This window comes from Hylaeus anthracinus, unplaced genomic scaffold (genome assembly GCF_026225885.1).
Source record: "Hylaeus anthracinus isolate JK02 unplaced genomic scaffold, UHH_iyHylAnth1.0_haploid 12000, whole genome shotgun sequence".
Taxonomy (NCBI): Eukaryota; Metazoa; Arthropoda; class Insecta; order Hymenoptera; family Colletidae; genus Hylaeus; species Hylaeus anthracinus.
Genome location: NW_026534347.1, coordinates 7612123 through 7639487, shown reverse-complemented (window position 1 = coordinate 7639487; position 27365 = coordinate 7612123). Strand labels below are relative to the sequence as shown.

Below are 27365 nucleotides of genomic sequence, written 5' to 3'. Positions count from 1 at the left end.
TGTTTCAGTTAATCAAGTGAACAGAATCTGCAGGGACAACGTTTCCACGTGAATAATGTGTTAAATCAAACATTTTAATAAACATTTTCCACACAAGTATCGCATTTAATCTCACAAATATAATTTCTTCCGAGGGCCATGGAAACAAAAGAAATAAATAAACAAAATAAAGAGCGCGTGAGTGAATCAGGACGACACTCCAAACTGTATCTATCATAAAAGAAAGGAAAGGTCGGGTTCTTCTCAGATCTGACAAAAATAATTTCTTCCCAGGACCATGGTAGAAAACAATGAACAAAATAGAGAGCGCGTGAGTGAATCAGGACGACACTCCAAACTGCATCTATTATAAAAGAAAGGGAAGGTCGGGTACTTTCCAAACGTAGTCTATACAGGGTGATACTATTAACTACGAGGAAGCGAGGAACGACAGGTACAGTATCGATCCTACAGGGTAAAATCGTTCCAAAGTGGACGTCGAGTCCACGTCTAATCGCACGTGGATGGATCTTGGATCGGTCGGCGACACTCGAAGAGACTCGGGGATCCTCCACTCGGAGAGTTCATCAAATTGGGGGGGTTGTACGGTGCAGGGGTGACTGTCAGGGGGCGAACACGATTATCCAGAAAGGATCGAAGGGATCGGATTTACTCACCGCGTTCCTGAGTGGCCGTTCGATCGTCTGCCGCTGCTTTCCTCGTCCTCGTCGTCCTCGTCGTCCCTCGAGGTCGCCAGCGAGTGGGGAACAGAAGAGGGAGCACTGCTACCGGAATCGGGCCCAGGGCCCATCCTCGAACCGGAAGCACCGCTGTAGCCCGCCAAAGACGTCGACAGACCACCCCCTCCCTGGCCCTCCTCGTTCTCCGCACGATCCACCTAAAAAAACGTGCCACGACTGGGTTAGAAAAATAAAACAAGAGTTTGTTATAGTCTAAGAACCAGCGACGAGGTTACTTACGTCATTCTGAAATGAAAATAACATTTCGTGTTCTTGCGTATAAAAATGATTAAATGTTTTGTGTTGATTATTTTACAGGATTGAGCGTAAGGATATATTATCTGACCTCGATCAAATGTTTTGTATTAAAATACAGTTGTGAATATTAGACATTTTAAATGTTATCTTATCGTTACTGGCTCTTGGACTATTAATGGACTTGCAGGTGGCATTCCACTAAGTATTCCATACTACTCATACTTATTACGTTTTTATTCAAATTTTTATCATTCATCTTATTTTATCATCGAGTTCAATTTACGTGTTAAATATTGATCGAAGAAGCCCTTCCTGCATAAAATAGGAGAGAATCCAGAATTTATCGTGGAAAAAGGTCAGTAATTAAGTGCAGTATTAGACATTGCATTTAGAATTAACGTTACGTCACCTTCGGGGATTACGCGAATAATTAGGTCAATCGATTAACCGCTAATCTCGTCTTGATCGAAAGAGCGAAGATGTAATAGCCCCACACGATTATTTTAATCTGTTTCATCGATTAAACCCTTCATCTATTATGCTTAATACTTGACAGCTATCGTGGCGAATCCAATGGAACGTGAAAAATTGCTAAGTAAATGCAACGAATATATTTATTTGTAGTTTTTTATAACAAGTAACTGATCGATGTTCCGAAAATGTGAAACGAAAAGGTCGGAAACGTTATTATCGTTTCGCTTGTAAATTTGATTTTCATGAAACAAGATTGCATCTAATTTATGCTTCAAGATTAACATCAGCTTCTGAGTTTTTTAAATATAATATTACTTTAAAGTGTTTTCTTTTTACGTGTCAAGGTGCTTGCTTTGAAATTTCTGAATAATCTTTGATAAGCCAGGATGTCTTAGGTAAAGTCTCCATGAGGGTATCGAAAGGCTGATAGTGACATAATCATTTGACAAGGTTTTCAAGTGCTTCAGAAAAATAATATTCATTTAAAAGACAAAAAAGAATATATATTGCTAGCTGAATATTCAATCACTAGACTGCAAGTATATGTACAAAAATATGTACAAATGCATAGATCCATACAATACAAAAAGTAAAATACACGTTACACAATTTACAAGACAAACCGTACTTGAATTTAAATTTCCATTTTCCTTATCCATGTATATAAAAATATAAATTCACGTATACATCCGCAGTCAATTAATCACGAATCCAGGACCATAATTCCAACTGATCGGCCAAATAAAAGTAGACACACTAAATTAACGTAGCCATTAACAAGTCCTTCGACGAGCTGATTCGGCAGAGAGTGACTCTCCTCGATAGTTGGAGGGAACAATTAAATTACTTTAACCCGTTGACCCAATTTAAGCAAGGCTATTAGTCGAACGCATTATAACTCGATGCATCCTGTTTCTCTCGGTTTCCTGTCCATTATCAACTGGGAATACTTAATTTGGTAAGCATCGTCTAACAGGAACGAGACAAATTGGAGACGGCGCGTGGAAAAGCGAACAAAGAGCGTTTTGTTCGTTCGTCAAGGGGTGGATAAGTGACGTTTAGATTGCGATATTATTGCTGACAGATTCCCCATGCGCCAACGCGCTTTCAAATGCATATTGCCTTTTCGCACGGAAAGAGACATCTTGCGGGGCGATGCATCTGCGTAATGGACAATCGCGTTGCAAATACGACTGTCAGTAATAATATACACCTGATGTGAATTTACGAGCACCTGGGATCGTGCAATTTTTCATTCCTCTCGTGTCATTTCTTCCTTGTATTGTCTCAATTGCTTGTTGAAGATAAATAACGAGTGAAATGAATTTTAATGTTTAGATGTAACGAAGTTACGGTAGGAATTGAGAGTTCTTCAGGGAAGAAGGAACTTGGTTAAGTTCAATATAATTCAATGCAATTCAATATAATATTAAATAATATAGTATGATGTGATACAATATGTCACATTATAACCATAATTTATATTTTTTAAATCGTTGAATATAAACTCATTCCTTATACTTATTATAAATGATGCAATTACACATCCCAATGCAAGTATGATACAAGTATAAATTCTTTTAATGTCTATACATTACACTGACAACGTTTGTATTTTTTACCTAGTAGGTATATAGATGTATCTACTCGTAAATTTTCCATCTCGGTAGAAGCTTTCCCATCGCTGTAATATCTAGCTTTCCTTGGGAAATACTTTTCATGAGTTACCTCGAGAGAAGTACGAAGATATTTCTTGCTGCTCGGGTAATATATAGGGAACTCACGCATGATGGAATTTTATAGTACTCTGCCGAAGTCGCAACACTAATTAAGCCCTTCGAAAGTTCAGTTCGCAGTTATCGCTATTTCTAACTGGAAATTTTCTAATTTTTATAATAAACTCGCCTCGCTGCAGAATGTTAAAACATAACGAATATAGAATCTCAACAATTTATTCCGTGACCAATTTATCTGATATTAATTATAATGATGTAGGTATAGAAATTTGTGCTAAAATCGAGGAAATGCAAGAATACCTAACTTTGATTAGAAAAAAAATGTCCACGAAAGATCGAAGTATAAAAATAAAAATAGATCCTTCACTTCTCTCGTCTCAAATTTTCTGAATATTATTTGCCACACTTTCCAAGGATTTTTAACGAAATTGTTGAAAGTGTCAGATCTAGAAATTTTTAATTAGGTACTTTCGCGTCATTTATTTACGCGGGAGGAACTAATAATTACAGAAACGTTCGAGTTGTTCAACCGTGAAACGCTCGTTAGACGCACAATTTAATTTATGAATAAAATTTGAATAAGTAATCGTGAGATATATTTCTATATTTTAATATCTATTGATTGGAACGAATAAAATTTAGTATCTTCGATATAATTAAACATTTGTGATACATGCAGTATCATTTAGTGTTCGATTAAACATTAATAACAATTATGGTTCAGAATAAGTATTTATTCGAGACATTAATCGTGAGAAATTTGTCGATATTTTAATATCTATCGAATGCACCAACTAAATATTAATTTCTGACAATAGTTAAATTAATTATTAACAATACTTATTATTTAAAGAATGCTGGGGAATATGATTTTGCTGCGATATTAATGTTTCACGAATTATTTTCTCAATGGATCTAAGGAGACCTCGAATCGACCATAACGCGGTTGTTGTTCGCCCTTTCCCTTCTCTACTTCGAGAGGTACGAACAAGTCGCGACCCGCGACACAGGTATACGAAAAAAAAATGATCCTGTCGCGGAAAATCATTAAGTATGGTACAGCAGGCGGTGGTTCTTCGTTTGAAATATTTGAAAATAATCGGTAAATCTGACCCAATTTTTTCTTAGACTTTTATCCGCACAGTTCTAATTTTCCTTTTCTCGAGATAAAACAACGCGAGAAAATTTTTCATCCGATTCTCATCCTTCGGGTTTATATTTCATTTTTATTCATATGCAAATCCGCCATAAGTTGTGTGCTGTGCTATTTTACGTATCAACATGAAAATAGAATTTTATATAAATATTTTGTATAGTTCTGAGTTGGGTAAATACGCTTCTTGGTATGCAAATGCAACGCTGTCGTGCACTGGCATATAAATTCAATATTATATATGCGCGTACGTGTATTTACTCTGTTTGCTTTCTGTTAGCTGTCTGTTAGCTATCTATTACATGAATTTTATTCTATCTTGCATAAAGAAAATCATTCCTGGCTGATTTATGTGTCTATGGTATTGGACATAAGGTAAAATAGTATGTGTTAAATATTAAATTTTATTGTGATTGACGCTAGAATAATCAAGCAAGTTAATTTAATATAAAATAGGTACATCTCGAACTGCTTTTAAAAATCACTCAATTACTAACACTGTTCTTGCTCCAATTTTTAATGGCAGATATTAAAATGGAATAAAAGCTAACTACCCTGATAAATCAATGTGTCCCTTCTCCCTTTAATTTGAAGGACACAGATGTTCAACAGTTCCAGTATTAAATTCTATTAGGTCGTCCTAAAAGTTTGTGCCATTTATACTTCTATTTCTCAAATTAATATGTGAAACATACTCTTAAGTGTCACAAGAAAAGATAATCTGTCTCATTTCGCAACAGTTTCTCACCTCTCTCAGATAGTCATTATACCGTTACTAGAAAATTTCTGTGGTTTTTTATTAAATTTCGACACAGTCTTCGGCACGAACTTATGGGACGACCTAATACAATATCTCTAGCCAGTATATTCGAAACGAAATTTAAAAGTCCAGAAACTGAAGTTATAGGAGCTACTGTATCAAACCTGACAGCGTATTTCCTCCAACAAGAAATTCGTAGTGACTTCTTCTATGTAAGAAAAAGTGAGAGTGAAATTCTTCAAACAGTTCAAATGATCCCCCATTTCTCCAAGCATATCAAACGTCACACGTGTTCATTGATAATTTCAATGTTCACCTATGTATTCCGCTGTTTACTTTCCGCTTGTATTTTCTCTAGGAAGAGTTATGGTAACCGACGTAAGAATTCATGGCGTGTCGTTCTATTTTTCCACAGATACCCCTCGTACATCTTCGTAGTCGAAACAGTTTATTCAAGCTGCACGAATTTCTCTGGAAAATCGTCGCCATTGTTTTCACCGACAATAGCAAGCATCGATATCGCCTCGAGGGAATCTTCGTCGCTCGAACGTTTCCTCCTCGAGTGCTCGATTATCGAAATGCTGATTCGTACACAAGCTAAACTATAGCTCCGCAAACGTCGCTTTTACGTGCCATAACTCGCGTTATTTTCTTTCCCCCTGAATCATATTCGATTTACCTACAATTTCTCGAGTATCAATGGGGATCGCGCAACAATGATGTTCTGGTGAAACATAATACTACGTTAAACGAACTTTCAGAACGTTCTTTCGCGATAACAAAGAACGTTCAAGCATAGAAGTAAAGAGGAATGATAATAATGCGTTTCTTATTGATTGGGAAAATTTTAATAAAGGGATTTGATTACAAAGGATCTTTGAAATTCTTCGATTGTAATGTAGAATGGGTCTCAGAGATTTGATTTAAGGTAGCAGAAAGGGAAAGCAGATATGTCAGATTGAGGAAAATTATGGAGGGGTGTCCCGACGCCTAATTTAAATTTTGATAATTGGATTCCTTGGTTAGTGATATATTAAATGTTTTTCATAATTTTTGTTGACAGTGTAGAATTCATTTGATTCTTGTATAACTTCGCGAATATTTTATTTACGTTTCAAAGTACACTGGATCATTTTTTCAATTCCACTCTACTTGGGAAAAATCTATTTTTCTTTTGTGATTTCTATTCTTAAATATATTAATTTCTCTCACAACTTACTTGATAATTATCGACAGTCGTGAAAACGCAGTAGTTATTATTCTGTTTAAAGCCGACGTATTATTTTTTATTATTTTATCTTTTCTCGTGTATCAGTATAATATAATAATAAAATACAAAGGTCTACCAAGCTGCGATATGTATGATCGAAGTTTTGAATCGGTGGAGAATTTTGACAGATGATTACGGTGACCACTTGTATACGCTAGTACAATGATCACGACTATAACGATCGGTAGTATCGAAAGGAAAGGATCGAGGACTCGCTGAAAGAGGATCGGCTGGTTATGCTCTAGTGACGAGCGCTAGAGGTGCACTTCTATTCGATCCATGGTAAGAATATCTATCGCGAGTGTTTCCACAAATTTCGTGATATCCAGGGATCACAAACGACGACGAAATTGGATGCAGCGGCCCTTAGATTCGAGTATCCAGGTTTAAAAGCACTTCTGGAAATGATCCGATTTCGAGGAGCCGTTTGAATTCCTCGCTGGCATACTTACATATGTACAGTCTCGAACAAAACTATCGAGCCATATGATTTCTTCGATGCTTGGCAAAAGGAAATACATTTTTCTCAAGGAAAGTAAGAATTATTTTGGAACGCGTGATAATAAAAGGTAATAGATAGGCTTGAGACATAATAATAAGTGTCTAAAAAATAATTTACACGAATAAATACATGAATTAACCATTACTTGGAATGATAAGGAAAACAAAATTCTTTTGCACGATTTGCATCATATTTATCATTTCTGTAATATTATACTGATGCATGGAGGAAGATAAAATAATAACAAAAAATCCTCAGGCTTTAACTGAATAATAAATACCTAAGTATATAAATGAGAACGTGAATTGTTTATAAATGAGAATGAGTATGTTTAACGATAAGTGCCATTTTTGACATTAACATTGTTTATTAACATTGTTTTTAACAACTATAGGAACACGTGTTAATTGCACCTGAGGTTTTAGAGAAATGTATAGTTACGATGCGAGAGCCTAGCGCAGTCATATTCTGTTAGCAACCTGCCTTAGAAGTAACTCCCCCCTCGTTCGTACTCATTGTAGGACAGCCTGTGCATTAAGTGCACTAAGGATCTCACTTTACACACGTACATGTGAATTTCAGTATACGTGGACTCGTTACATATGCCGCGAAAGGAATAACTGAAATTTTTTTGAAAGGAGTTCCCTCGACCAAAAAAGTCAAGCGGCGGTCCAACGAATTTCAAGCAAGCAGTATACAAAATTCTCAATATTGAAGGCTGAATGTGATTCTTTTCGGGTAGCCAATTATTTTCTTCGCGAGACTGGACCAACGCGAAAAGCCATACCGGGAGGTGAAAAGCTTTTTATGGTAACGTTTCTGCACACTTATTTTCTATGTAAATTCATATTTAACCACGCGACGAAAAAAAAAATACCTTGTGTTGATTTTTGTACGTTCTATTAGTTAGTTTTTATCGTTTGAGGGAGTTGTGATATTCCCAGTTTTAGGCAGCGATCTGAATTGTTTATTATTTAGAAAATTAACGACGTTTCGAAACTCTGTTCTAGAATTTAAAGAGAAGGATATTTTACATGTAAAATAAAATACAATAAACCTTAACAAGATAAAGGAACTAGAGGTTTGAAAAATTGAAACCAAAAGAAAAATTAAATAATATTCAGAATTAAATTATGATGCTCCAAAAATTGTGATATAAATTTAGAAAATTACGATGTTTTGAAACGTGAAATTTAATTAGGTATGAGAATATTTTTGAACAATTGTCTTGTCATGAAACTCATCCAGTTATATTTGATAATGTCACGTACATACAACGAAGCGCGCTGCGTTTTCTTCGTTGACACGTTAGTTAAACTTGATTGTCGGAATGAAAAAAAATATGATTTCTCTGTACCCGGCAGCACGTGTTAGGGATCGTTAACGAACCGAAACGTGGGAATTCGTGCACGTCCGCGCTTTAAATTAAATTCTTTATTCAGCGACAAGGCAGACAAGATTCATAGTGTTCGATTCACGCCGCAGATGTTAAACGGTGGTAAATAAAAAGCAGCATTCGTTTGAAAAAGATTAACGTTCGCCGTTGTCTACTTCGCTATAACTTCGCAATAAAACTTCCCTGCAAACTTTGACTAATTATTTTTCATGATTAAAATACATATTTTATGGTCGTAAAATAGAAAGTCGTGAGAAGAAGACATTCCTAAGTATTTGCTGTATATATATCTTGTATATATCAATACGTGTACTAGAAAATTACAGTTTTTAAAAAAAATTCTGATACCTACGTTACGTTACACGTTTAAAAACACAGTAATTTTATAAATTTATATTACAATTTTTGGAGCATTATAATTTAATCTTTCTTTCGATTTCGCATACGTGTTTGAAACCCGAACAAAAATTCTTGCAAGTTGACTTATTAAAAACAAAGAAGTACAAATGCGCTATGGACACATAGTCGCTAATCGCACTATTAATGTTGGTTATCAGGTGAACTTGGAGAAATAAGTATTCCCATCGCTCAGCCTGAATTTTTCACCGACTTTAACAAATCCCGACCATCAGAAATCTGCGTCGAACTTGGCGAATGTCAACCGAGTTTCCAACAACGTCCCACTTTCCGTCGACTAGAAATTCGCAAGTAGGTTAACTATGGTCCTCAAACTTTCGCGTTTAGGTAAATCCGCGAAACGAAGCGTCGATTTAAAGGAAACCAAAATGGACGTTGAAATATAAAAAAGGGTGTTCTATCCCTCAGTTTCATATTTTGCGTAAGAACTCTTTCGTAATTCAAATTCTACTAAATGTTTATCTAAAATGTGTCAAATTAATGTCGAAACAGCTGATTTTAATTATGGATTCTTAAATGATGACTAGACTGAATAGCTGATTTTTGAAATTAATCATCGTATCATATCTATTTACAATATTTTATTTCGAATAAAACAGAAGTCGTCCAAGTGGATCGTGTCGAGTTGCCTTTGTCGCAGTAATTCCCAAATTCTCGCGTATGGCACCATCGCGGTGCCACCTGGAATCGAGCATCAACTCGCGTATGGCGTCACGCTGGCGCCAGCGGATGGGGAAGTGTTCATCCTCGAAAAGCCGCATGTCATAAACGTACCAACGAAATTCTCACGTATCGGACGGGTGGATCGGACTTTACGTACGGAAGAATATGTATTATGAAAGAATTCTTTTATTTCGAAATGAATTTTTAAAAAATATTCTATCGCTTAAAGTCTCTGAAACACTTCTCCTAAATCAATTAATAGAATCTTGTACTTCCTTATATAAACAAACATAACAAATTTCAAAAGCCAGTGTTAATTGCTTTGCCATAAAAGAATCACGATAATTCCTCTGCTCTGAAACACTCATCCTAAATCAATTAATAGAATCTTGTACTTCCTTAGATGAACAAATATAACAAATTTCAAAAGATTGTGTCAATTGCTTTGCCACAAAAGAATCACGATAATTTCTCTGCTCTGAAACACTTCTCCTAAATCAATGAATAGAATCTTGTACTTCCTTATATAAATAAATATAACAAATTTCAAAAGCCAGTGTTAATTGCTTTGCCATAAAAGAATCACGATAATTCCTCTGCTCTGAAACACTCATCCTAAATCAATTAATAGAATCTTGTACTTCCTTAGATGAACAAATATAACAAATTTCAAAAGCCCGGGTCAATTGCTTTGCCACAAAAGAATCACGATAATTCCTCTGCTCTGAAACACTTCTCCTAAATCAATGAATAGAATCTTGTACTTCCTTATATAAATAAATATAACAAATTTCAAAAGCCAGTGTTAATTGCTTTGGCGGTAAAAGAATAACGAAAATTGTCTCTGCAACTGGTAAAAATTAAAAAAAACACCCCCTTCAACTATCAACTAGCAACTATCAAGTAGTCGTTCCATATCTAAAGTCAATGCCACGCAATAAAATTATAAAACATTCTACATTTTCCAGAGCCAAAAGAACAGCTTTAAAATTCGAATTGCCACAAAATTGACAAATGACGGAACCAATACCGAAGATAATTGCACAGCGCAAGGCTCAGAATGCTCCGTGCAGGTCAAGGAGCCTCGAATGATAAATGTTCCGACACATTGTTAACCAGTGACGCGGTGTTTGCTGGCGATAACTCACGAACAGCTGGAGTATAATTTCCAGATCCGCTGTTCCCGTCATTCTTGCAAAAGAATTTTCCGACGAAGGCCAAGCGGCGCTTAGGCATCGCGAAAATATATCAGAATTCGCTTTCAACTTTGCGGCGAACTTCCTGGGGGCAAAAGTCTCGCGACAAACGAGCGGTTCACGCCAGGGGGAACTTTTTCGAATTCGCCAACGTGTCAAGTTTTACGCGTTCATGCGTCATTTAACACAAACAGTGCGCAAAGTGGAGAACGAGAACCAGGGTCGTTCAGAAATCGTTATTTTTTTTTTTTGTGCCTCGATACGCTTTTGTCGCCGCCAACGGCTGCGTTCGCGAGATTTCCAGAATGAAACCAAACTACGGTCGAAAATATTTTCGTTAACGTCACTCGATCTCGACGATCGATGCTCAGACCGCGAAGTGACGACAAGAATTGCGCGAATATTTTTTTACGGAATTCCTGCCTCGTGTTTTTTTCCGTGGATTTAGTTAAGGTGACAGAGGGTGATGAAGGAAATTCTGGTGGGTTATTCTTTCATTGTTTACTAATTTAAGGAGGTTCGACTCGAGAATATTTTTCCAGGTGACTGTAGGAGTGTTTTTTCGTTTAGTTGATTGGTTATTTTTATTATTATCTTGTGTGTGATGATTATTCTTTCATCGTTTACTGATTTAAGGAGTCTCGACTCAAGGATATTTTTCTGGGTGGTAGTAGGAGTCTTTTCGTTTAGTTGTTTAGTTACTTTTATTATTATCTTGTGTGTATTATATTATTTTTATGTATTCCATTTGTTTAAACAGGAATTGCGAGAAAATGAATGGGAGTGAACGTTATAAAATGCTTGTCAACCCTTTGCTGTTAAATTATCTAAGCGCTATCTAGAGGTTTTATTTTTTTCTTTAGCCTAGTTTTTTGTTTATACATAAAGAACGGGTCTGTCCCGTATGAATTCCCAAATATGCATCTCTTTGGGACCACCCTAAGTTCTGTAGCACCCTGTTACGAGTCGCTTACGTGGAAATGCAGCCGCAAATGCATTTCAACAGGACTAAGTTAATTGCTCGTTTACAGTGCTTTGTGAAGTGCGGTCAGTTACCACGTGTAATAATGGAACGCATGAAGCACCTGGCGTTAAACGAAATATCCCCGTTTAGCGTGGAACGATTATGGCACACTGAAATACGGGAACAATCAAAGGCCTTTATTAACATTCGCAACATTGCGACTGTATTGTGGATCTCTAATTGCGTTAGGTTTCCCTGGTACGCTTATACTCGAAACAATTCAATTTCACAAAGAGACAATGCGAATGAAAACACTTGTTTGCCAAACGAATTCAGAGAATATACAGACGTGCAGTGTTATTAAAATTGTATGACTTTTCGTTTTATTGTACATGTATTGTTTACACTACCATAAATACAATCTGCGAATCGTTTGCAAAGATTTTCTGATTTCATTTCAAGACAATTTCACAAATATTTGCGAGGCAATCGACGTGTCAAAGCGTGCACTTAAATCCTAAAAAAAAAATTCTTAAATTTTGACCACGACAGCTGCGAGTGTTTATTAAGCAGATAATTAAGAAAAACGCTCGCGTAGAATATTTGCCAACTTTGCACTCGAGAATTTCGGTCGCGTTGTCGCCACTTCCGCCTCGCTATGCACCGCTGATTTTCATCGACAGAGATAATTTCTCTCGCCTCTTCGATTAACAAGCTACGGCGGGACGTCGTCGAGTTGTCGAACGGCATCGAAGGTATCACGACGAAATTCGTCGTCGATCGACTACCGAGCAATTAGTTTCATTATCGAATCGACGGCCGACGGGGTCCTCGAAAATCGGGAGCATCGATCGATCCGTCGGACACCGAGGACGCCGAAAGAGCTTTTCCAACGATCGCGCGAACTCGACGTCGAAATGATGATTTCGTTAATCGCCGCGCGTCATTATCGAATAAATAACCGTGGTTCCCTGACCAAAGCTGCGAATCCGGCTCGTAAACGGCGGTGACGCGAGGAGCTCGAAGATTTCGCCTGGTACACCGTAAACGCCACTTTTATTTTCGCGAAACGCGTTCCGTCGGTCCTCAAGCTTCCCTGACATAAAGAGGATCATATAAACACCGGGAAAAGCTTCGAATCCTTGGTTTGCCTTTCGCAGATTCAATCGTGGACCGTGTGGTCCTCGTTCTGTCGAGGGTTTGCGGTTGATTGCGACGATCGCGAAATTTTATGTCTGATGTGATAAAAAAAATAGTGTATCGATTGGAAGGGAAATTATCCAGTTTATGAGAGAGACATTAACTTCTCGAGGGATATTGACACATATGTACCTCTGGTTTATATCAGAATTATCGTTATTTACGATCACAGTTCCTTTGAGGATTAACAAATATATAATCTTGAAGCGAGATCGCATATTTGTGTGTTAAAATCGATTCGGAGCACAACAAATAATTTATTTAAAATTCGAGAGGTTGGATTGACCTAAGATTGACCTAATTCGTAATAAACTATCTGTATCTGACGAGATTCTGGACTAAACTGTTTAAGGCCAAAAAATAGCTAATTTATATTTCTATAATTGAGACTATATATATTTCTAATAAGACTTTCCTCTCGTATACAAATTTATTTTCTATATTTGATCCTACTACAAGAAATGTTCTTCATGATTAATGCGGTCATGATTAATATTTTTAAATGTATTACAAAAAGAATTTTCATTATGAACAAAAAATCGTATATATTTTATGAGATTCAGGGCGAAACTTTTAAAAGCTCATTGTCCTAATTCGTAACGCATTATCTGAATAGAGCCCGACGAGATTGTTGGTCAGAAATCGTTGTCCTACTTCGAATATTATCATATGAATAAAATGTTATGAGGTTCTGGGCTTCGAAGCTAGAAATCAATGTCCTATAAGCAAACAAAAGAATACTGTTCGATTCAGCGATCATATTTTCCGCCCCGTAGGGCTTGTATTCCATCGGTTCGGTTGACCGCAGCGAAACACGTGTCGTTTTGAAAACTCGTGTATGCTGCAATCCGAGTGAACTCGAGCGTGACGACTGCAGGATATCGATCGATGCTCATGATGAGAAATTTAAGATCCAGAAATAAATCCTCTCCCCCAATTGGGCCAGAATCTTTCCTTAAAAAATTATCGCCAAAAAGGACAGTCTAGGAATTTCTTATTGAAAATGATTCTTTTTACCAGTTTATATTTTTGTGTGTTACCGTCCGTACTTTTCTCTTTAAACCGAAATATCGTTATGTAATTATATAACAGAGTACTTCCTCGAAAAAATATACAATTTAAAATTCATGCTTGTCTATACCTTTGTTTAAAAAAAAAAAATGTTATCCTGATTAGGCAAGAACTAATTTCCACGTGATTCCGTTAATTAAATTGTATAGAATTAACAAACAGTGAAAACATAGTTTCAATAAATATTTTAAAAAATCTGTAATCAACGTTACAATTACACTGCAATAATTCCACAGGAATTAAATGGAATGAAATCAATATCGTCGTTGAAAATTTCCCCAAGGAATGAAACCTGTAATAATGTTTTCTGAAATTACATTAATTTCTCGAACATCCACCAATCTTCCTTCAATCTTTTACTTCATTTTTCGATCCCTTTAATCATTCCCATTATTCCTCTCACAATTATTCCCCGAACGTACAAGTTTTTTTGTCAACTCTTTCCCTCCTTTCCTGCTTTCAATCTCCACCAACGTTTGCTAGACCTACCCCCTTCCTCGGAGGTTACATTCGCGTGCAAAGGGTTAATGATGATCGTGTTCTTGTCTCGCATCGCCAACTCTTGATCGAGCTCTGCATACGACGTTATACCGAAGTCGCAGACAATGTCGTCCAAGTGAATATCGCTGCTTGCGAGACAGGGACGGACGCTGCGTCTCTATTTAGGATGCTGCTACACGCTACGTGTAGATCTGGCGTCCTTTGTTCCGCGGTGCTGCAGTCTAGTGATTACGAGGGCGCGCTTTAATGCGCGTTGTGAAGTACGTGTTCGCGTAAAGCTTTCAGGGGATTCCTCACTCTCCCCTTCGAGTTACATCGAAATCAGTCCTCGTAACGTTTCGTGTTTGGAGGAGTATTGTCCCGTTTGCGTTTTACATATTTCATGAACGATGCGGTACGTTTGGCTCGAATTTGAGAGAAGGTGTACGTTTGCGCAATAACAGTTTGTACTATAACACATTTATATGTGATTATTTGATTAAATATAGTATATTGTATAGTTATATGTAATTATATTATAATTTAAAATTATTCAATCGGTAATGAATTATATAATACTAGGTCATCCTCAAATTAATATGTGAAACATACTCTTAGGTGTTATAAAATGAGGTAATGTCCCTTATTTTACAAGACTTTCTCACCTTTACAATTTTAATATAAGTATATAATCAATTATTGATCGAGTAATTTCAAATACCAAAGAGACCCATAAAAATAAATTATCAAATCGTCTATAATAAAATTCCAGGAACGACATTAAGGAATATATAACACATTTATATGTGATTATTTGATTAAATATAGTATATTGTGTAATTCTATGTAATTATATTATAATTTGAAAATATTCAATCGCTAATGAATTATATAGCACTCGGTCGTCCTCAAATTAATATGTGAAATATACTCTTAGGCGTTATAAAATTAGGTAATGTCCCTTATTTTACAAGACTTTCTCACCTTTACAATTTTAATATAAGTATATAATCAATTATTGATCGAGTAGTTTCAAATACCAAAGAGACCCATAAAAATAAATTATCAAATCGTCTATAATAAAATTCTAGGAACGACATTAAGGAATATATTCCACTGAATATTCTTCGAAGAATATTTTCTCAATTTTTATGTATAATGTTATTCATAGAATATCTTTGCACCTACAAGGAGATCACTAACTAATGGAACCAAACTATCGATTAACATTCAATTAAAAAATTTCCATTCTACAAAATATTCTCGAGCCACAACAAGAGCCAAAAATGTGAATAGTAATTTATTTTTCAAAGAAGCTTCGTGAAGTATCTAAAATACTATTATTTCGCGAAGCAGTCTTACTTCTGCCCCTGGCGATATCATCTGGAATTGTTAGATCTTAGGCACACACGGGATGTGAATAGCCCATGACGCATAAGAGGTCGTTGAAATTTTATATAGCATCCCATGAACATTACTGCCGCCCATGTGGACAAAGTGTTCCGTTTAACTTCCAAACGGGATCAGCTGAGAGAGCGCGCTCGATCGAAGAAGTTAAATGAACGGGAGTTGATGGAAGTCGTGTGAGTTATTGAAACATCGGGAATAAAAGTCGCCGGATGACGCGTTAAGAACGTTTTACGATCACTTATACTCATACATGCAACTTTTCTCCTAGACGCTCCTTTGGTATTTTTCCTAGGTGTTTTTCTGCATGCAAGTCATTTTATCACGTTCGTTTTGTACGTACAGTTACACGATCGAACGCAACACTTGGGTTGGTTATGAAAAATGTCAGATTGGATACAATTAATATAAATATGCACGTATCATTCAATTTAGACAGTTTTCTGTAATAGACATAGCAATGTATGAATATTTATGAGACTGACTGTACATTGGTGAATATAAAATAGCCGAATATACAGTGGTTTGAATAATTAAAGATTTAAAACAATGTCTTCCTACTACGAAAAAATTATTTTTCACAACTACAATTTTTAATATTACATATGTAGATTACTAGTTAAATATAAAAAGCAATAATTTCACCTCCTTTTTTCGTTAAAATATTAAGTATTTACCTTCGGATCTACAATTATTCACCCCCACTGTGTATTTCCGCAGCGAAAGGGTTAACGAGAGCCACAATGCGAAAGGTTCGCGAATGCGCGTCACGTCTTCACCGTTGGCTCATATGGGTCATTGTGTTACGGGCTTAAATTCTGCCAGAGCGAAACAATATCGGCTAACAAGCGTCTGGACGACTGACTTTTTGCCGCGTCTGATTAACGCACGTAATTTCGGAAGGGAATTTAAATGCGCATTAATTTACATAGCAAATTACAGGGAACGACGGGCACCCTTCGTTCTTTTACGCGTCCGGCGCTTCGTGGCTCTCGACGCGATCCCGCGGCGGCGAATTATGAATAATATAAGTTATGTTAATTTCTCGGCACAATTTTTCGCCACGAAATTCTCTTCGAGATCTATCTTTGGGGTTATACTCTATGTCTATCAAAGAAATCTATGTCTATCAATAGAAATTGTCTAATTTAGATGACAGGTTCGATGTTTCCAAATAAATGTTTCAGTATAGAAACAGGGGGTAGCTGAGACGATTCTGAACCATAATTTGCTTTGGAAAGATGTTGGGTGGTGCTTCGTTTTTGAATTGTGAACGAAGCACCATCCGAAATTTTTGCAATGGAAATTGTCGTTTAAAATCGTCTCAGCTACCCCCGTTTTCGGTTCTTACACTAATTCTGAGACACTCTGTATAGTATCATAATATTACATATCACTATTTGTCTCAACAAAGATAGTAAGGCCCAACCATATTTTCTATATTCATCAATTATTGATCACTCGACTAATAGAAACATGATTCCTCCTTGCTATGTCCATTACTGAATAAAAACAAACTCCGAATTAAATTAGCAGCTGACCATCAGCAATTTCTTTGCTTTTATTCTTTCGTCAAGCATAGACATATAACAAGTGATGAAATACTATCGAGCGGTGGGCTAAATGGTTCGACAAAGATGCAGGGTGGGCGCGATCATGTTACGTTTCAGCGAAAACGATTGATGGCGCACGTAAACGTACCAGACTCGTTCGCGTACGTGCAAACTGCGCTACGTTTAATGCATACCCAACACCGCGACGTAGGGGTCTGCGTTAATAATGTTATCTTGTTATATAGGAAGCGAATTACCAGGGAGCGATTGGCACATTTCTCTATCGAGGCTTGCTTCGGTGCACTCACGCCAGTAATAAGCGTTCGTTGGTTTCCTCTCTTTTTTTCCAAGCAAACCGAACTAAAAGAACACTTAAGCTACTTAACTTTTCACCAGCCAGGTTACAAACGCGGTTGCTTTGATGGACTCGACCTGACTCCGAAAGCTGTTCAACTAAATAAAAGCGATGCACGTTGTCTACCCTTTATATTTCGATTATCCTCCTGAATTTTAGCGTTGGGTAAACGAATATTTTGTTTACGTTGTTTACTATTGCACCCACAGAATTATTCCAAGAATTTCTCTGCGTAATTTTTCTAATATTTCTACACTGCTCCTGGCACAAAATATTTATTATTTAAAAGTAGTGTTCCCAAAATTCTCGCCTGTACAATAAATAAAGGTGTAATACTCCACTATAGCTACACAACATGCATTCAGTCAGTTCCATAAACATTCGTACCATCTAGGTCTATTAACGGAATCTCTCGACATTAAACGATAGGTTTAATGTTTCAAAGTGTATTTGATTATGAGCCACGATGAAGCATTTATTTGAAAATATTAAACCTATCATTTAATTTAGACGGAGTTCTTCTATAAAGGGTACGAATATTGGACTGACTGTATATTATAATACACTGTACTTTACGATACGAACACCATCGATTTCTCTCCTAGATTGCCTAAAGTACCAAAAAGAAAATTTCCTGTTATCAGGAAGATGTCTACGACCTCCCCCATCGCGTGGCCTTATGAATACGGATGAACCTCGCGTCGCAGTCGATATGATGAAGACGCGGTGTAATTTTAGCCTATGACACGGTATTTGACAAAGATGATCCAGCGTTAGTAATATCGGGGCTGAGATAAATCTTGGCACGTTACTTTGGTAGATTCGGGTCACGGTGGAACCGACATTTCTGACGTATGAGATCTACCTCTCGCGATATTCCATCAGTCTTTCGAAGGTTGATCGTGATATATAAGCCGTCGAGACAAATAAGCAGTTACAGGTTTTAGATGAGACAACAGCGAGGGGGGGGGGTGCCAGATCTCGCGAGAATAGATTCGCGTTAGAGGTTAGCCCCCGCGCGAATAAATTTAAATTGAGCACAGCCTCGAGAGAATGGATGAATCGCGGTAGCGTCGAGAGAGATTTATCGATGACTCGAAGCTCAATCCTCGCTCACGTCCTGGAACGTGCACCAGGGTTAGTCTTGAAAGGGTATTCTGGTCTAGATTAGGACTGTAGAAGCAATCTTCCCGTGATCGAGTGGGATAATCGTTAAAAGCACGAAACATTTGACTTCTTCTTATTTCGTAATAAAATATTATACAAAAAATTGCAGATGCAATACCCATAAATATTCTATTCGTTATATTTCTGGATTAACACGAATCAAGTTGAACGAACTAAATCCCTTCGATTGCCATCAAACAGCAATAATTAAATTTAAATTAATTCCTGAATGAGTTCAAGGCTTGCACCTGTAACTTGAGTTGATCTATGAATGTTCTATTCGTTATATTTCTCGATTAACACGAATCGAGTTGAACGAACTAAATCCCTTCGATTGCCATCAAACAGCAATAATTAAATTTAAATTAATTCCTGAATGAGTTCAAGGCTTGTACCTGTAACTTGAGCTGATCCGAGTGGTAACACTAATTTCTGTAATGGTTGGAGAAGCTTTCCTCTTCATGCAAGGATGCCACTGGCTCCTGAAGTCAGTTTAAAAAATTCTGTTTTCCCTTATTTAGCTTTGGGGTGTCCAACGCTTCCGCGAGCGAAAAAACTGCTTCTTCAGCGACGAAGGAATTGTTTTTACCTTTCCGAGAGGTGCCGCGAAATGACTAACCTCGTTACGAACAAAGAAACGGGGAAAAAGAGCTGTTTCTATGGAATGCACAATTACGCAGACAGCTCTTGCTCGCAAAAACCCACTCAAAGATAAGGGACGTATAAACGCTTCGTGCGACACGCTGTTTGCATTTTCATGATGAGTTTTTTTCTGAGGAACTCGATCACCCGAGGAAAATCCGAGTACTTTGTTTCTCTGTTTATCCTTCGAAATATCTGGAAGTTTGAGACGTGGGAATGTATTTAAAATTGAGCAATATTTTTGGAGGTTTCATGAATGAGGTGGTGGAAACGTAAAAAGTTAATTTAATAATTAATTATTGGTTCGGAAGGATTCTAAATTCTAAAATATTTAGGGCTCTCGCAGCTCTTGAAAATGCTAGAAAAATTCGTTTGGAAATATCAAACCTACCATTTAATTTAGACAAATTTCTTTAATCAACATAGACTGACTGTATATCCACATAAATTTTCACAAGTGCTCACATATAAACGTTAACCTAATTTTTAGATTAATCATACTTAATCGTACGTTTGAATGTCGAGATGAGAGATTCGTCTCCGCGATGGCCCATTGTTCGAGGTCGAATGAAAATCGGAGACACTCCAGTAAACCCGCGCGTTAACTTCCGTGGCGTGTAGAAAATTGGGAAAAAAAATTTTGTTCGCTCTAAAAATCCGTGAAACCGCGGCTTCATCGCGGCTATTAATCCCCGCGGCGATGATTGATGGATTAAGAAAACGATGGTCGACATATTTGAACGGAAAATCGCCACCTCGTTGTCATCCGCCGTCTACCCTCCAATCGATGATTGATGGAGGTTCAAAACTCCTGCTCGAAAAATCCCCGGCGAATATCGTCCGTCGCAAAAATGCACTTCGACAGCGCGGAGACGCTTCGATATATCTTTTTCTCGCGACGCTGTGTTTTGCGTCGGGCTGAGACACTGGGATATATCGTTGCCAAGATAACGTCGCTCGCTTTAAACGGATTTCACGTAGGGAAAAGCAGGAAATAAATAAAAAAAAAAATTGGCCCGAGAAAAGTTTACGTTTAAAGAGCTGTACAAATTTGAATAATATCGTTGCATATGTACAGTTTTCAAAGATTAAATAAGTGGTAGATCTCGAAAATGGTAGAATTAGTTCCTTCTCTTGACTGTCAAGTTTATGTCTCTGGTTACTGATTATGTACATTTATGATGTACTGTTTTCGAAATTGATGTGAGTGGTATAATTAGTAAATAATTATCTTAATATTCTCAGTTTTCAAGAAACTGAAAATGAACGATTTTAAAATCTATTTAATGTAGTTCGATAGAAATAATTCATAGACCTCATTCAACAAGAATATGAACAAGACGTGAAATATATTTTTTAATCCAGAGAAGAAAATACCTCTTTGTAAATACTGAACATGAAAGTGATATTATCTTATAAAAAAAAAAAAAAAAAAAAAAAAAAAAAAAAAAAACAGAAGTAAAGAACAAGTGTATATATTGTAAAATTAACAATAACGCACTGTAAATAAAGCTAAGCAAAGCCAATACCGAACTTATTATTTTACTTCAAGACCTGGTCTACCCTATCTTTAAATTACGCCACGCAGAAAGAAGTCTCTCTTTTCGGTCATTAAAAGTATTGTTTCCCAAACTCGGTCAATTATGAATCAGAGCGACAGCAGAAACTGCGAAGAGCGCTCAAAGCCGTGGATCATTTATTCACGGTTCGCTTTCGGAACTGCGAGTCACGGAGCACCGGAATTGCGGTCGTTGATGCCAGACACCCGGAATACCCAGGAGCTCCTCGAACTTCCCTCGGAATGCATTAAAGCGTAATCGGGTTGCGTCTGGAGACACTCCATGCATTCATCGAATCGACTCCCAAACACGTACATACACTCGTTCTGTGCTTATTCTTTCAAGCTTCGAGAGATTTGGAAGTCGTAAAGCGATGCGAAACGTTCTCATATGGCGTTCGATCGCTGACACCTTGCTGGAGTCTCAAACGATTTATGTAGGAGTAGAATGTGGGAGTAGGAATCAATTCTGACCTTTTAAGACTGAAGTTACAATCGGTTAACTGTCTATACATTTCGTGGGGGACATCCTATGTATACTCGATATACAGATGTACACGTACATTTAAATTTAAACAAGTTTCCAATGTCATTTCTCGTTCATTGTAACAAGGTAAAAATAAAATACCCGAATGAGTTTAATTATTGGAATTTGATTACAATTAGTATCGTTTATTTTGTTTCTTTAAACCCTATATGCACTCAATATGTACATATATTTTCAGGTGATGTTTGTAACTTCATTTTCCATTCAGTGCAATAAGGTAATCATAAAATACCTGAATGAGTTTAATTATTAGAGTTTAATTACAATTAGTATCGTATCTTTTTTTTCCAAGGTAAAATGGAGCTTTGCAAGCTTGCTCGACAACAACGAACTCGCAATGCGAGACGATGCACAGCTGTCTATTTAATAGATCACAAGGGTGTCGTAATTGGATAAGTTTTCACCAGAGAAAAACGTCGCTGCGAAGTTCTCGGTTACAAAAGAAAGCCGTTCTCGCCAGATACATTGGAACCATCCCCTTTGTGCCTGCGCCTTATATAGCCAAAAAAGAAACGAGGCAACGTTCGATACAGTGAAGAGTCCTGTTCTGTACCCCTTTGCTTCGCAGTGAGAAACGAGGAGCGATAGACGTTCCTGCGCCAGGAGATTCCGTTTCCTGCGACGAGGCGAAGACGAGGACGTGGGAACAACTGGTATCACGAAATGAGGCCCTTTGTGATTGTGCGATAGGTCTGAGAATAATATTTTTCATGGCATTCGTATGCGAGTCTGCCGTACGAGCGAATAAACATTGAATGATGTGGGTCGGAAGAACAGGAAAATATTTCTGGCAGATTTATGTATGATTTCTTATAACTGTAATTCAATGTAATTTGTATATATATATCTATATCATTATATGTTTATAAATGTGTACTATATATGTACATATTAATAAATGACTTCAATGGAGCCATTTAAAATGATAATTATTTGATAACGATAACAAGCATCAATAAACATCAATTGAAATTCAAAAGGATAATTGAATAAATCAATTCAACTCAATGGGTCGTCAAATAATGAACACGAAAAAAAAAATAATTTTATAAATCAATTGAAATTCAAAGGGACACCAATGAACGAACGTCAAAATAATAATTCAACGATAATGAAAAATCAAATTGGATGGCCGATAGGATAACAAGAGAAGTGACAAAAATATTAATGTAAATATTAACATGCCTCTAAATATTTCCCGGAAACTAGTAAACACGCTCGTTACGTTTTTTTGCCTGACATTTGCGAAAGTTGCGACGTTGGCACACTTGACGCGGGCAAACACAAAGAATCATTCGGCGAAACAAGCTCGACGACACGTTTGAAACATGTTGAGGTACAATGGAACAGAAACTTGTATACTCGAGCGGTATCTGTTTTTCTTGCGCTTCACCGAGCATCCGGGGTATATAGTAAGCGCGACCTTATTGCAACCGTGTGCTGTTGTTCCGAACGAAATCTCCGCGACGAGCGGTCCAAAGCTTGCACCCACGTACACCAGATATGAAATTAACTTTGTTCTCCTCGGGGATTCCGTTGCGGATCGCTTGACGCGCAATTACACGCGGAAGCGTCGCGAAAGAATAGGCCGTGTATCGATACGAGCGTGACATTTACAATTTTACTAGCGTGTTTACTTTGCGGAATTATAATTAGATTACGGATATTTACACAAATTCATATTTTTATACATACAGTGGAAGATGTAAACATTGTAAGGGATGCACGGAAATATTTGCATCGTGGCCAGTAGTAAAAAAAAAAAAAAAAAACATTTCCGCGAGACACTATCGTTAAACAAAAACGTTATTTGGATAACTCTATCTGACGATTAATCCCCTCCTGATTGGTGGTAGCCGTATTTGCTTTGCAAATCGATAATTGGACGCTGTCCTACGTTTAACTACCACCGTTTTTAGCGGAATTTTTTTTATTCTAAATACAAAAATTTCTCTTTCTTCGTATTAGGTTGTCCCAAAAGTTTCTTTCGCTTTATTAATAAATAATACATGCACAATGGTTTATGTTTTATGTTACATTACTGAATTGTACACGATTCATTTTGCATAAAATAATTGAACGCAACTCGCGAAAGAAACTTTCGGGAGAACCTAATATTTGATCTGCAAATATGTTCGATGAACAAACACAAATATTTATTATTTTGTAATACTGTTCTTTTTATATCATTTGCAGGATTGTTCCATAAGCAGTTATGTATAAAATCAAAATTTGTCTGGGACGATTCTGTAACTCTAATTATTCCTGTTCAATCGAGATGAAATTTTACTTAGTTGCTCTTCATGCCTGGACAGAAAATGTAGCCCTCTTAATTTATAGAAATATTAACGTTAAATGTGTATAATTAACGTTAAACAGTATCAAGCTATCTATTACTGAGAAATGACAGCAAGACAAAAAAGACAAAATTGTCGAGCTGTAATGGCGAATCATAAATTCACCTGTAGTACAGGTACTTCAACAGGTGAGACAGTAGCATCGCTAATTCGCTTTAATGCTGGACAAAAGCCAATTAAAAAACTCACTTTCGGTGCTCCTGCGCCGCCTGTTAAAATCCATGAATTTAATATCAGACGTCAAAGGGACCGCCACTCGTATTTATTGAAGTGTTTTACCCCTTCGGTGGGGGGACCGTTCGTTTTCTAGTCACACGTTACAAAGCGGCTCAGGGAGACCGTGTATCTAATTCAAGACGTGACTCCCCTTTAAACGAGGAGGAAACGTAACGCTTTGACCTCAAAGCGCGTCACTTAGGTGGGATATTAAAGTTGCAACCCTTTTCGCCCTTCATTCTGTTCCCTGGTACGTGACTGACGTGTTTAAGAGAACGTGGATCGGCTCTGAGATTTGGGGAACGGTACGAAAACGTATAGATCGGGAAATGGTCGGTTGGAAGATCCTGGCTTAAATGGTAGATTTTTTGTGTAAATATATTTGACACTATCGCGATCGTACCGAAGTTTGTTATTATTTCTTTAATATATTCAACTGAGTGCAATGATATGATTTTATTACCAGACAAGAAATGAATTTATATGATTAACAGGTATGACGTAAATAAATGTACTAGTAACATGAAATATGAATGAACTGATGAATTCTCGGAAAAAATCAAACGTTATCATTAGACCGCGAAGAACACAAAATATACATAATCTATGTTTCATATAATCTACAATTATTATAGTAATATTGTTATTTCATTTTACATAAGTGCATGAAATCCGCAGTCTAGTCATCATTGACCATTTGACTGAGGGATGGTTTTTGCCGGAGATTCTAAGAGACGTAGAGGTGTGAATAAAAAAAAAATTATCAGCTTATAGAGAATGACAAAACGAAACTGTTTTATATTTACAGTTTATTCATACGACGTTTAGTTTCAGAGATAAAAATTGAAAACTTAGAAGACCATCCTAAAATTCAATTTTCGCAACAAACTTCTAACTTTTCAATTTTTATTTTCGAAACTAAGCTTCCTATAAATAAACTGCAAATATAAAAAAGTTTCGTCTCATCATCCCCTATGAGCTGATATTTTTTTTAAATTGATGTAATGAATATAAACATTTATCTGAGCCCATTTAAACTCAACTGTTCGATTTAATGAAACAATGAACATTGAACAATGAACAATGAAAGTGATAACGTTTTCGAGTCGACTACTACCCAACAGTTCGCTAATGGTTTCGAACTGAAAATCTTCGACAAGGATTCGCTACGTTCCCGCACGCGGGCGTAGCAACTTCCATTTTATTTCAGGTAAAGTAATTCTAGAGCCAACAAAAATGTTACCGTGACATTAAGCTATACACGGCTGCGTCCGTTTATAGAGATATTGCCGACCCGTGTCGTACACTTGGGCCAACCAAGTTCGCCGCTGGAGAATTAACGTTGTTGGGAAACTTTGAAACCAACGTTGGCTGAACTTCACTCCGCGATAGCCAGAATAAAAGTCGATGGATAAAGACAACAAAAAGTGGCGGAACCAGGTGTTGTGGAACGCTCACCGTTCTCCCTGGGGGAATAAGTGACGAATTACTGGAGAATTTTATGGATCGAAACGAAAGATTGATCAACGTTTGGAGAACTTTGCCAAGATGCCAGAAAAATGCAGAGTGCAATACTGTTGGTTATTCCTAAAATTCGATTCTGATGAAAATACAATATATATACCAATAGAAATTATAATATATTAGTAATTTACTTTTCTGTAAGTATTTGTACGTCTGCATTATCTTGGTCACCCTGTACATATGAATGCATGCAACTAAAATATTTATCACAAGTGGATAAGCGCCTTGTACGTTACTCAAGAGAACAAACATGTACAAACATGTACAGTACGTTTATTTTTATCCTCCTCTCGTAACCGAGCCGGCGTAAATTCAATTTCACGATCGAACTTTCCACGACTACCCTTGATTTACGAATTCCTGTACTCTACCCTATGTCTGGGACTTTTGTAACTAATCAGTCGGAACGCTCCGTTTCGCACTTTATCGGATAACGACAGCGTCTTCCGATGGAATGGACAGCAACTTTCCTTTCATTTTTCCATTCCAGCAAAGTACTTTTTAGCGGTTGCGTCGACCATTGTAACCGGTCTATTTCTTGTCTTCGACTTTGGCTTCGATTCCTCGGCGTCGAGTGGAGATCGCCACTTTTGTAGAAGTTCGATTGAAAAATAAGCCAGTGCTCGAGTCTCAAGAAACGTTTCTAGACAGCATGAAGTTGTGATAAGAATGATTAGTTCAAGATGTGAGAAATCTACACCGTGCAGAAAAAAATATTAACCACTAGTGGGGAAGTATATTCATTATTAATTTATTATAATTAATAATATTGCTGAAGTAGGTGGTTATCACTTTTCGTTTCTTTATTCTTCAATTTATTTTGAATATTCTTAAAAGTGCATCGAAATGTCAAGTACTAGTTCATAATTCTAACGAATGAAGTGCAGTTATGTCTATTATAATACTTCAACTAACTTAATTCCACTCAATTGCACCTCACGAGTTACCTTCACCCTCGGAGACCCTTCTAATCTCATTTTTATCCATTGCCCTGATCCTCGCACGACTGCAGGAGCCAAAAAGAATTTCCAGCTTGAATTTTAACCCCGTTCTTGTTTGTTCCTGAGCTAGTTCAGGCAAAAGTGACATTCCAGCTCGAATATGACCTTATTACATCCAGAGTGTAAGACGACGTCGCCACTCTGCCACTTTATCGATGATTTCCAATACCGAGGGTGATAGCTCCAGCTCCATTTTCCAATTTGTCCACTTCCACGAGACTGCGGTGGCCACCGGTATATTATACGAACCCGATAACTGGTCTGGCATCGATTTTTATCTATGGAATCCGGGATATCCAGGGGTCCTGTTTATCCTGGTCCCAGCTGTTCCCATTCGACGACGTCAGTGGCATCTGGGAGTCATCGTAGCTGCATTGCTGTACCAACTTTGGGAGGATAATGTCGAGTATGGGTGACTGACTCTCTCTAATGTAGAATACATTTGATTCGCTATTTTCTAGTGTGCATTATCAACTGACAATTATATATCATCAATTGTCAATTATATGTTGAAGATACATTGATTTACTGTCTCTAATATAGAGTATACTTAATTGTCTGGCTCTAATGTAGATCACACTTAATCGACTATCTCTAATGAACAGTATAGTTGATTTACCACCTCCCTAAAGTTACACTTGTTAGGATTTGAATACTATAAACTACCTGCACATGGATTCGTTTAAATCGCGTTTTGATGTGAGTGAATTATTAGACCCCCTAAAGCAACAGGTGCAGGTAGCAAAAGCGAAAGGGCTGGCAGGCAGGAAATATTATGT

The 27365-nt window shown here is 37.0% G+C and overlaps 1 protein-coding gene across 9 annotated transcripts in view; it reads right to left on the bottom strand.

Annotated features, from left to right (window-relative positions):
- Nucleotides 1–27365, bottom strand: part of LOC128890458 (uncharacterized) — a 132372-nt gene that overhangs the window by 56318 nt on the left and 48689 nt on the right. For all 9 annotated transcript variants that reach the window (XM_054148943.1, XM_054148944.1, XM_054148946.1 and 6 more), the window contains one exon: nt 657–877. In XM_054148943.1, coding sequence (XP_054004918.1) covers nt 657–877 — 221 coding nt within the window. The remainder of the gene's footprint in view (nt 1–656; nt 878–27365) is intronic.